Source organism: Phaethon aethereus (genome assembly GCF_964289735.1).
Source record: "Phaethon aethereus genome assembly, chromosome: 4".
Lineage (NCBI taxonomy): Eukaryota > Metazoa > Chordata > Aves > Phaethontiformes > Phaethontidae > Phaethon > Phaethon aethereus.
In genome coordinates, this window is record NC_138578.1 from 84,794,295 (window position 1) to 84,806,457 (window position 12,163).

At 51.7% G+C, this 12,163-nt stretch overlaps 1 protein-coding gene across 1 annotated transcript in view; it reads right to left on the reverse strand.

Moving 5' to 3' along the window:
- Positions 1-6,574: 6,574 nt before the first annotated feature.
- The window catches only part of ZNF638 (zinc finger protein 638), a gene marked incomplete at both ends in the record, with an annotated part of 61,942 nt that continues 56,353 nt past the window's right edge, over positions 6,575-12,163 (reverse strand). The window contains 4 exon segments of the mRNA XM_081998934.1: positions 6,575-6,634; positions 7,493-7,611; positions 8,699-8,791; positions 10,957-11,956. Coding sequence (XP_081855060.1) covers positions 6,575-6,634; positions 7,493-7,611; positions 8,699-8,791; positions 10,957-11,956 — 1,272 coding nt within the window.

Sequence of the window (12,163 nt, forward strand, 5' to 3'; positions counted from 1 at the left end):
CTCCGCGTCACGAGGAGGGTCCCCCCAGAGCCAGGCCACGACTGGGGCAGACGCGGGCCCGGGAGCGCTGACGTGTGGCCTCTCCCCTCCTGCTCGTCTCGACCTGTTCTGCCAGGTCCAAAAAGCTGCTTTTTCACCCCAGGGCGCTGCAGACGAGCCGTGGGGCGTCACACGCTGCCTCGCTTCTCCTGTCACCCCCTGGGGGGAGGATTTGGGACCCCGCCTGGCGCTGGGTGGGTCCCGGGTGGTGACAGGCAGGTCCCCCCGTGGCTGTTGTCACCACCCAGGGGACCGGGGACATACGGGGGCCCCCACGCCCTGCGCAGCCCCACGCACCGTTTTCTCACGGGGAAAATAAACCCCCGGCGGACGGACACGGCTGGGGGGGCCCGGGGTGTCGGGGTGCAGGGGGGGCCGCGGAAGTGGGGGTCGGCAGGTCCCCAACACGCACCCGGCCCCGTACACCCGTGGGCCAGCCCCGCCCCCCGCCGGGAGGCGGCGCCCCCCCCGCCCCCGAGCGGAGCCGGGGACAGAAATAGCCCGGGCTGCCGCCGGTGCGCTCACGGCGCAGCTATGCCCCCTCGCCCCCCGGCATCGCCCCCCCGGCCCGGGGCGGGCAGGGGCTCCCCGGGCACCCGCTGCCCCCCGGGGGGGGCTGGAGATGCCGGACACCCCCAATCCACCCCCCCGCCGCTTTCAGCACCGTCCCCGCCGCAGGGACAGAGCCCGGCGGAGCAGCCCCCCCGCCCCGGTGCCCCCCCCCGGTGCGCCCCCCCGGTGCCCCCCGCACCTCCGAAGCCGGCGGAGCAGTAGGCATCGCTGATGTCCGCGTCCGGCGTGCGGACATTTTCCGCGTGGAGGATGAAGACCCGGAGCATCGCCCCGGCCCGGCCCGGCCCGGCCGCCGCCCGGCCCGCCGCACCCCCCGCCCGGTGCCCGCCGCCCCCCCGCCCCGTGCCCGCCTCTCTTAAAGGGGAAGGGCTGCGCCGGGGCTGGCCGCGGGCGCGCGGGCGGGGCGGGGGGTGGGGGGAAGATCCCCCCACTCGGCACCGGTAAGGGGCGGGGGGAAGGTGCCGGAGCGCCCCTGGGTGCAGCTCCAGCCCCTCACCGTGACGCCAGGGCCGGAGGGGCAACACTACCTCCAGGGTGGGAAAAGGGGGGTCTTGGGGGGCTGAGCTCCCTGCAGGGTGAACCCCACGGCCCCGCCATAAGCACCCACGAGAGCTGGGTGCACACACACGCCCCCGCCCCTCCCCGCCCCGAGCAGCAGGGGTGGGCGCGTGGGGGCACCCCGCTGCCTCAGTTTCCCCAGATGGGGAAGGGGAGAGCGTCTGGTCCGGCACAGCCGCGGCCAAGCGCCCAGTGACAGCTGGGGAGGGCGCCCGGCTATTTCGGGGAGGTTATTTTTACCCCTGGGTTTCCCAGCAAGCGGCTCAGCGAGGTCCCTACCCCCCTCCCTGCACCCTCCCAGGCTCCCCCCCAGCCCCATCACTCCCCCTTTTTTACCCTCTTTACCTTTATCTAAACCCATTTCCCACTCCTCCTGCCAGGCAGGCACTAAACCCACCGCACCGAAAACCGACGGCTGCCGCGGCCAGCGCAGGGAAACCCTGGGCGAGCCCGTTTGGGCCTTTTCCGTCCAGCTCGCAGCTCAGCCAGCGCACCCACGTCCCCATCCCGGTGCATGTGGGGTCTTCAGCCCCCCAAGAGTTTTGATAAGACCCTTAAAATAAGCAGCTGGCCGGCCGGGCTCCACACGCTGCCCGGGGCGAGCTCAGCGACGCACAGGGGAAGGGCAAAAAAAATAAAATTAAATCCTTCAAGGGCAGAGGAAAAGCTGTAGCAAAAGCTCCATCGATTCTCCTTAAACCAGCGTATCTGCAGGCAGGCGCTGCCAGGAGCGGGCGGCAGCGTCCCTGTGGACGTGCCAAGGGGACGGGACACGCAGCACGTGGCCGTTTGAATTACGAGCAGCTCTAAAATAAACTCAATTTGCAGCACCGTTAGTCGCAGGGTGACCTGAAGTGCAGCACCCTACATTTTGGGAAACAACGTTCAGAAAACCAGTAACAGCTCGTTCCGTAACAGCGGGGTTTTTACCTCGTTTTTCCTAGATTTCTTTTTTTTGTTTCCACATCACCCTGGGGGGACAGGATGGTTTTTTCCTTCAAAATGCCCAGTTAAGTAGCCCCCACAGCTTGTGCACCTTTCCTGGGGCGGCTGCAGCACTGACCTGGTTTTATCCGCGGTGTCCTGGCGTCTCAAAGGGAAGGGCCAGGCACAAAGCGGGTCCGGCGAGCGGTGGTGAACAGGACGCGGAGCAGAAAGAGGATTTACTGACCGAGCCCCCGTCCACGGACCTCCAGGGTCACGCTCTGCCTCGCAGCCGGACGGGAGAGGCTGCTGGATCCCACCCACCTTCCCAGCCTTTAAAACTGCCGAGCTGCTCACGAGTCGGATTGTTTCCCAGCATCGCTCTAGGAAAAGCCGTTTCTTTTAAAGCCGGAACTCCGGTAAACCCAGGCCAGAGCTACGGGCTTGGTGAGGAAGGGTGGTTATCCCCAACCATTCGGGGGGGTGAGCAAGAAGGGGAGGCAGAGCAGGGAGAGGGGAGCACCGGGAGGACGGATTCAGGCTGCTTCCGCCGCCCCAAACGCGGCCGCGCTCAGCAGCCAGCGGTGAGCCCCACGCAGCGGGGCAAGGGGGAGGCGGAGGCCAGCGGTCCCCAGGGCACGGGGCTCGTCCCTTCCCCAGCCCTCCGTACACTCAAAGGCGAATTCGGACCGAAGCTTGCGCGGCAGAAGCAGGAACGAAGAACGACGTTTTCTCGTTCTCTGCACAGATAAAGCAACAAGGAGAAACCAGGGTAAGGAATCGCCTTCCCGACCCCACGGAGGGACTCTGAAAACTCCGAAACACAAACGCATAAAGCTGCATTGTAAAGGAGACAGGACTAACGGGGACGGAGGCCACGTCCCGCGCGCTGGCGAGGCTGGGAAAAAACGCTGCCGAGCTACCGAGCTCCGCCGGAGAGGAGAGCGGAGGATGCTGCTGGCATCCCTGCGGAGCCTCCGCGCTCCCAGCTGCACAGATGCCTTCCGCACCTCCCCGCAGGCTCTTCGCACTAAATTCCAGTTTGTAACCCCCTTATTTCAGACAGGAGTTTTAAACTCCCTTCTGTACGAATTGCTACCAACCCAACGGCGACCGGAGAACTCGGAGTGAGTAAGCAGTTAAACCGCATCACGCCACTCTCATCTGTACCGCTCACTACTTGGGAGCAGGGGACGGATCCCGCTGGCAGCCAGTGGGGAGAGGAGAGGAGAGGAGGGAGAGGACGCGCATGTGCACTCCCACACACGCACGTTCTTACCCTGAATCACGCTCCCTGACTTTCCAAGTATTTGCCGGTCGAAATCCAAGTATTTGCCGGTTGAAATCCCTCATGCGCATTTTTGAGCCACTTATCTGTTCGCAGGGGTTGGACGTGCCAGGACGGCCGAGGGCAATGACTCACCAGCACACACGGGCAGCAATTCACCCGCGGCAGCGTTCCTTCCTGAGGGACTGAAGGAAAAAAAAGAGAAGAAAAAGCCCAACCAAAAGTCACCCGCAGTTTATGAAGTTCTGTTCCTGACCGCCGAGTCACCCGCCTGGTCAGGCAGCGACACTGCGCTCTCGCCTACGGGCGCAGCGCAAAGCCAAGCCTGCGTTCTGGAGCCTTCAGCGCGGGCTCTGCCCGCTCCACGCACGGCACGGCCTCCGGGCGGTGGACAGGTATTTAAAGACATTTCCCGGCTCAGTTATCATTCGGCAACTTCAATACATGAAACTCGAGCACCTCTTCTGCACGTGCTCGCTCTTGAGCAAGCGAGGTCCTGCGAGTCTGCGGGACTCCACGAGATCACCTCCCAGCAAGGACCACGTTTCACATCGGCAACGTGCAGGCGCTTCCTTCGCTAAACCTTAAGGCCAGTTGATTTTGGTGCTTTACCGATCGGCGGTCTGAAGACACACGGAGTTTTGTACCACTACGGCACAGGTATGACTTGTAATAATATCCCCACCAGGTAGAACCACGGAGTCCCTCATTGTCCTTAGGCATGCACAAGCACTTCTTCACTCCTCCTCCAGGAACATAACGCAGCCAGAGTCGACTACCCAAAGTTTGGAGGAGTGGCAGAGACAATGATGGGTGTTAAAAACCAGTCTTTTAAAGTAAATCTGAAGCGGCTAGGTGAAAAATAAAATCACAGAATCACAGAATCATTAAAGTTGGAAAAGACCTTCAAGATCTGCTTAACAGGGGAGGTCCCAGGCAACCGGAGGCTTGCCAATGTGACACCCATCTACACGAAGGGCTGAAGGAGGATCCCGGGAACTACGGGCCTGTCAGCCTGACCTCCGTGCCAGGGAAGATCATGGAGCAGTTGGTCTTGAGAGCGCTCACAGGGCATCTGCAGGACAACCAGGGGATCAGGCCCAGCCAGCACAAGTTCATGAAAGGCAGGTCCTGCTTGACCAACCTGATCTCCTTCCATGACCAGGTGACCCGCCTAGTGGATGAGGGAAAGGCTGTGGGTGTTGTCGACCTGGACTTTAGTAAAGCCTTTGACCGCGTCTCCCACAGCATTCTCCTGGAGAAATGGGTGGCCCGTGGCTTGGACGGGTTTACTCTTCGCTGGGTGAGGAACTGGCTGGATGGCCGAGCCCAGAGAGTTGTGGTGAACGGCGTTAAATCCGGCTGGCGGCCGGTCACAAGCAGTGTTCCCCAGGGCTCGGTTCTGGGGCCGGTCTGGTTCAGTATCTTCATCGATGACCTGGATGAGGGGATCGAGTGCTCCCTCAGTAAGTTTGCAGATGACACCAAGTTGGGTGGGAGTGTTGATCTGCTGGAGGGCAGGAGGGCTCTGCAGAGGGATCTGGACAGGCTGGATCCATGGGCCGAGGCCAACTGGATGAGGTGCAACAAGGCCAAGTGCCGGGTCCTGCGCTTGGGCCACAACAACCCCACGCAGCGCTCCAGGCTTGGGCAGGAGCGGCTGGAGAGCTGCCCGGGGAAAAGGGCCTGGGGGTGCTGGTCACCAGCTGGCTGGACATGAGCCAGCAGTGTGCCCAGGTGGCCAAGGAGGCCAACAGCATCCTGGCCTGTACCAGCACTGGTGTGGCCAGCAGGAGCCGGGCAGGGATCGTGCCCCTGGACTGGGCACTGGTGAGGCCGCACCTCGAATCCCGTGTTCAGCGTTGGGCCCCTCACGCCAAGAAGGACGTTGAGGTGCTGGAGCGTGTCCAGAGAAGGGCGACGGAGCTGGGGAGGGGGCTGGAGCACAAGTCTGATGGGGAGCGGCTGAGGGAACTGGGGTGTTCAGTCTGGAGAAGAGGAGGCTGAGGGGAGCCCTCATCGCTCTCTGCAACTGCCTGAAAGGGGGTTGCGGTGAGGTGGGGGTTGGTCTCTTCTCCCCAGTAACCAGCGACAGGACGAGAGGAAACGGCCTCGAGTTGCGCCGGGGGAGGTTTAGGCTGGGTATTAGGAGAGATTTCTTCACCGAGAGAGTGGTCAAGCACCGGCACAGGCGAGGTGGTCAGTGGAAGTGTTCAAAAAACACGTGGATGTGGCGCTTCAGGACATGGTTTAGTGGGCGTGGAGGTGTTGGGTTAATGGTTGGACTTTATGATCTTGAAGGTTCTTTCCAACTTTAGTGATTCCGTGATTCTGTGATCAAGTCCAACCATGAAACCCAACGCCACCATGCCCACCAAACCATGTCCTGAAGCTCAAAGCAAAGTCAGTCATGATCCACCGCTGAGAGCATGCCAGCCAGAGACTCAGACTGATGACAGAACAACATTCAAGAGCAGGTTACGAACTTCAGCCACGCTGCTGAGTGCTCCACAGGCTTTGACCTAGAGACGGGAACAAACTACGGAATAACAACCCAAAACAAGCAAGCAAATTTGGTCACCAGGGATAAACAGCACGGGACAGTGACCTCCCTGGCTGACCGCAGTAACAACAGGAACGCTAACAACGTGCTGGCATAGGCTTTGCTCCCCTTGATGGCCTCGGTTTTCTCTTCCTGCTTCACCATGAGACTTCAGAGGAAAAAGATGGATAAAGGGAGCATAACAACCCACAGGATCACGGAGATCTTCACTTGCAGGGTCACTGCTTTGGGGCAGTAGGGAGCATGTGAAATTTCACCTGCTCAGAGCTCTGTAAAGCGGCACCAGAGAGAGATCTCTGGAATGAATTCCCTCCTAGTTTCTACTGTGATCCAGAGAGTTAACAAAACACAACAAATCACACCAAACACAAGCCCCTGGTGTTAACTATACAGTAAGAACATTTATTTCATGTCGACACTTGTAAAAGAAACCTCTTCCAAGTCAGATGATTTGATATACAAATCAAAGCCACCATACATTTTTCTTTTAGTCTGTCTATACCAAGCTCAAATTTATACAACATGAATGCTTGTTTCTGAAACAAAATTACAAATTAAATCATAACAAAATACACAAAATTGACTGGACCCTAAGTTTAATTCACTGAAAGAATTCTTCTTTCCTCCGATCACCTTGAACTCTGTTCTTCCCCAGCGTTATCCTCATTCTTCTGCTTGGCCATGAATTTCTGTAGAAACAAGGGCAGCCCGTGAAAAAGATACTGCTGTTTTATTCTTCAGTCCACCATAAGATCATCTAAATACAGCGTAGGTTTTATAAACATGTCACCCAAATGTCAGCCTGCTCCTGATACTGGTAATGGGTGATCTGTACCAAAAAACACTCAAAAGCTTTGCTCACCAACTGACACACACACAGCCACCATGCAGTGAAGCTCCCAAGTGGAATTTTTTACAAAATATTAGGTATCAGGAGTTCACGTGACGACAGGGACCTGTGACTTGTCATGAAATATAAAATAGTAATTCAATATTCACCACAGGCTGTGTATTTATTGTGCCCACCTTACAAAACTCTACGTCCATAAATATCTTCCCAGGTTTCTACCCCTCACATCAGCACCTCGCACAGGAAGGGTACATGGTGTGTCCGGGCCAGCTGGGTACTGCTGAGGCAGGGAGGGGAGAGTTTTGACTACAAACAGTAAGTTTTCCAGCTGCCAAACTGACCTTTTGGTCATTTTATATTTGCAAGATCCTTCAGCCAGTCTGCAGCTTCAGCGAGACAGGAAATTCGACAAAACCATGCTTTTGGACACATCACTGCATAGTTCTTAAAATCACTTCTTAAAAAGGAAGGGCAGACAACAGCTATTCCCACGCCTTCCTAGATAAGGAAGGCTTTATGTAGGCAATGAGCTTGACTAATTTAACAATATCTGTGTCCAAGTTTAAAACTAAAACCCCTTGAAGTATTAATACGAGATCCCTAATGCCACTAGGAAATTACTAGCACCCGTTAAAGCAAACATTTTCACAACGATATTCTTTTCAGCCCTGTGTGTTTGGAGAAGCTTCAGCATTACCTCCATGTTCTGCTGATGAAGCGGTGTCTTGCAGTGATTTTTCACAGACGTTTCATCGGCATAGAACAGCGAGCAGATCTGACAGAAAAAGCCAGCCTTTGGAACTAGGTAATCCAAATCTGAAGAGACAGCACACATCATTAACAAAACACCGCTTTAAAACATCCCATTAACAAAACACAGCTTTAAAAGCAAAACAACAAAAAAGATCAGATTCCTTTATCCAAATCTGTACAATTTGTTATTACTGGACGAAAGTCAGTTACATTTTTTCAGTGTTCAAAAAAGTTAGGCTTCTAATCCGAGTTGGTCACCTGCCCTATTTCAATAAACAGAGGAGGACACACGCTTTTCTGCAAATAGGACAACTGACCTTCTGGATCTGAAGCTCACTGCAACTACCTCGGCGTCTTTTGGCCTGAAAAGTATTTTATATACAACTCGTTTGCCAAGTTTAACCTCTGTCCTGCAGTGTGTTACGCAAGCATTTTCTGTCACGGAGAGTATTACACAAGCCATCAGGCGAGGATTCATATTTTCCTAGCAACCTCACTTGCAGTTCAAGTGTTATCAGTAGTTTTAGATAGAAGTATTTTAGATGAGGATCTTGGAATACATAAAAAAATATAGACACACAGAGGTTAAAACCATGTAAGCAGTTCCTTCATGCCTATATATTGAGAGAGTTGGTAATAAATATAATAAAACGCATACCAGCATTAGAATAGTAAGTAGATATTATATGAGAGAGCGAGGGAGAGCGAACGAGAGCGCGGGAGGGCGAGCGCGGGAGGGCGAGCGCGGGAGGGCGAGATGTTCCCCATCCCTGTAGGTATTTAAAAGATGTGCAGATGTGGCACTTAGGGACCTGGTTTAGTGGTGGACTTGGCAGTGTTAGGTTTATGGTCGGACTTCAACTTAAAGGTCTTTTCCAACCTAAATGACTCTATGATTCTATAAATAAATTAGTCTATATTCGTAAATTAAACTTTAGGCTAAACAAACGTTCAATCTTGCCGCTGCTATTAAGTCAACAGCAGGAACATGTTAATCATGCATTTGTAGGAGCCACGACAAAAACAGAGCTTGTGGACCATGACAGTTAAAAGTGGTCAGGAGGCAAACGAGGCATTTTCAAACGGGTAAGAGAGCTGTCTTCCAGCAAGAAAAGTATGGAGCATTTGGGGTGGGCTTTTTTGTTTTTACCTTTTGGAGTACTCTGCGTCTTTGATACATCTGAAGAAGCCCTTTTCGTTCGCTTAGGCTCTGGTTCTTTATCTCCTGATCCCAGCTGACCTACTGGAGGCCATAAATGAATGTTAAAACAAAGGCATCTGCTACTTTAAAGGTATTCTATACCTAGCTGGAATGGTTCTTTACTGCTTGAAACAAACACCATCTCTACAGGCCTTGCTGCTTTCTACACTATTCGGTTTGCTCTTTCCAAAAAGCAGTTTTCAGGAGCTCCTGACATCAATCCCACAGGCAAGACTTCCAGGGACAGCCCCGGTGCTGCGGTGAGTGACTCCAGAAGCGCTCCTGACCACACGGCGCTCCTCACACACCTACCACCGCCGCTCTCAGCTGCCTCCCTCTACAGCTCTTATCAGCAGTTTCAAATCAACCTTGGGTTATGATCACAAAGATCTCAACTTTGTTACAATACAAACCACCAAACTTTCTTGACTTTATCTACCTCGAGGTCCAACAGTAGCATTTCAGCCTCATTACGGAACCAGTCAAAACCAAGAGAATACATTACCAGATTAACCAGCTCTAAGGAAAGATCAAAATTTGAATTAATTTAATTTTAATCAACATTTTAAGATTTTCTTCTGGAGACAAGGAGTTTGACAGTCTCTCCTCTATTACAAGACAAACAAGATGTTTGTTTTTTAGACTATAAAAGCAGTCTAACTGGCAGGTGAAGAGTCACACATGAAAAGTATCTGGTTCCTTTCTAATTCTATGTTCAAATAATCTAGATACCAGGATGTCCTATAACAAGGTTAACGCAATAAATCCTTTCCCTTAACGACAAAACCCAGGAAGCTGTCAAAGGAACACAACAGACAGCATCACTCTTGCATCCCCTAGGCGTTTCAGTAGACCACGAGTATCTCACCGCATCATGCGACACGCGAAGTTTCAAATTTGCCGTGTGGCTCTGTACCAGCTGCAGTCCCTCATCGTTTGAGCCGCTGGCCTGAGGCAATCAATAAACCATTTCCTATTTTGCTGCTGGAATCAGATTTTAAGACTCGAGTAATACAATTTTACCTGCTTCAACCTCTCCTTCCCAGTTTTCTTCCACTTCTCAAACTCGGGAGGATCTAGTCCTTTCCTAAGTCTACCTCTTTTGCCCAGGATTTTCACTCTACAGAGAGGAACTAAAATCACTTATTTACTGTGTATCAAATATATTTGTTATAATTTGTCACTACCAGTTAGATCAGAAGACAGCTCAAGGGCGTGGATATTTTAAGAGGTCTTTTTACAGCTAACCTGCTAATAGAATACAGACAATATTTTGCAGTTGCAGTAAACACTTTTGTTAATCATGGGGAAGCTTATGTTCTATAACAAGATTAAAATGATATGTAACATTTAAATATTTTTGGGCGTGTACACAGTCAACTAATCCCTTTCCTAATGTTTACAGGAACCAAAGTTTAAAATACTCTGTTTTAAGCAAGATTGCTGCTGCTTCTGCAGCTCCTCCATATCCGCACTACTCAGCTTGCCTCTGCTGCGCAATGGGAGCAGGATGGCGGAAAAGCTTTTCCAGAACACTGAAACAAAAGGTGCTGTGTCAGCGCTCAGCTACAGCAGCAGAGGCAGAAAGAAAACTCAATACTGGTGGACTGCATCACACAGATCCTTCACCCACGCTTTGGCCAAAACTCTTCTCGTGTGTCGGTTATATATAGCTCTCCCTACTTGGCTCTGCGCTAGACTTCCTTAACCCTTTGCTAATTCCATGCTACAGATGTTCTACATTTTTTCCTCTAGATCCAGCTTGGAAGCTGTTACTGCTTTGTATCTGTGTGTCTATTCCATTTGACTCGTTTTAATGAAGTTTGGCCCTCTAATTAAAGACTATAAATAATCTGTACAGTAGTTTAGCAGGCCTTGCATTCAAGGTGAGAAAAGAAACTATTTTCCCCCAATTTTAGCCATCATAAACACCAAAGGAACATTTCAAATCAACATGCTGCTTAATTTTACATCAAAAGAAACATGCATTGCAAAATACATTAATAAAATACCCTACCTTCAGGCTGCTGTTCACTGTCAGTATCTTGTTTTTTCCCCCCAGCACCTCTTTTATTAACTTTGTCAGAGATTTGGGGTTTTTCAGTTTCCCCTATTTGCTACAAGGATCTCTTTATGCATTCCCTGTGCACTGGTTACAAGCATTTTATTGTCTATTTCCCCTCTGGAAGCCATGAGAGGTTCCTCACCTTTTGACTTTGAGATTGCAATAACATCTTCTTCTGGACTCATATCTCCTAGAATTTCCATTTCTTCTGGCCCTGCAACAGCAACAATATCCTCCTCTTCTGGTCCTGCAATGGCAGCAATTTCTTCTTCTTCTGGCCCTGCAACAGCAACAATGTCTTCATCGTCTTCATCCTCGTTCAGATTTTTCCCTGGGAAAGTATTTTCTTCTTCCTCATCCTCCTCTCCAACTTCATCTACCGTAACAAAGTTTAGCTCCTCTTTTAGACGATTGAAATCAGCCAGAAAATCATCTTCATCTTCATTAACTTCATCCAAAGTCACTAGTGGGTTATCTTCATTGTCCTCTTGTATTTCATCTACTGTCACTAAAGCACTAGGATCATCAGGCACCTGAGAGGAAGCACCATCTCCAGTATCCTCAGCAGTCACTTTATCATCCTCCTTGCATTTCAGCACATCCTCAATATTCAAGTCTGTAGGCTCGTTGAGAGGCAGCTCTTCTACTTCACCGATTTCATCTACAGTTACCAAGGGTTCAGCTTTCAAATCACGCTCCTCAAAAACTGACCTAGGGACATCTTTATGAGAACCAAGGTCCTCCTGTTCAGATATCTCATCCAAAGTAACAAGCGACTGTGGATCCTTCACTGCTTCCGACATAAGTTCTTCTTCTTCAAGCACTTCATCCACTACGACCAGGCCCTGTGGGTCGCTGAGCGCTTCTAGATTAGCGACTCCCATTAGCTGTGCAGTCATATCCTCCTCCTCACCGATCTCGTCCAAAGTGACAAAAGAGAGCTCGCTTTCAGCAATGCGTGCTGTGGAGCTTTTCCCTTTCCTTCTCTTAGAACTAGGCTCAGAAGAGGAATTGTTTTTAGCACCATCTTTTCTCTTTCCCCTTGGTGGATTTCGCCGTGTTTTAATGGGAGACTCGATTTCCTCTACGACCTCATCCACAGTAACAAATTCATCCAGGTTAAATGGAAACAGCTCTTCTTCCTAGAAAGCGTAAAAATGTGAATATTACAAAGTTTAACGTTCACCCAGTGACAAAAACACCTCCATCCACAGGGTGCTTAATGAAAAATGTCTACACACTGAAGCTGTCAGAAGGGGAGAAAAAAATGCGACTTAAGAGTAGAAAAAATTTTCAGGCCTTCAGTCTCATGTGGAAGAGTTTTTGTTATCAGTATTTGCGTTAAGTAA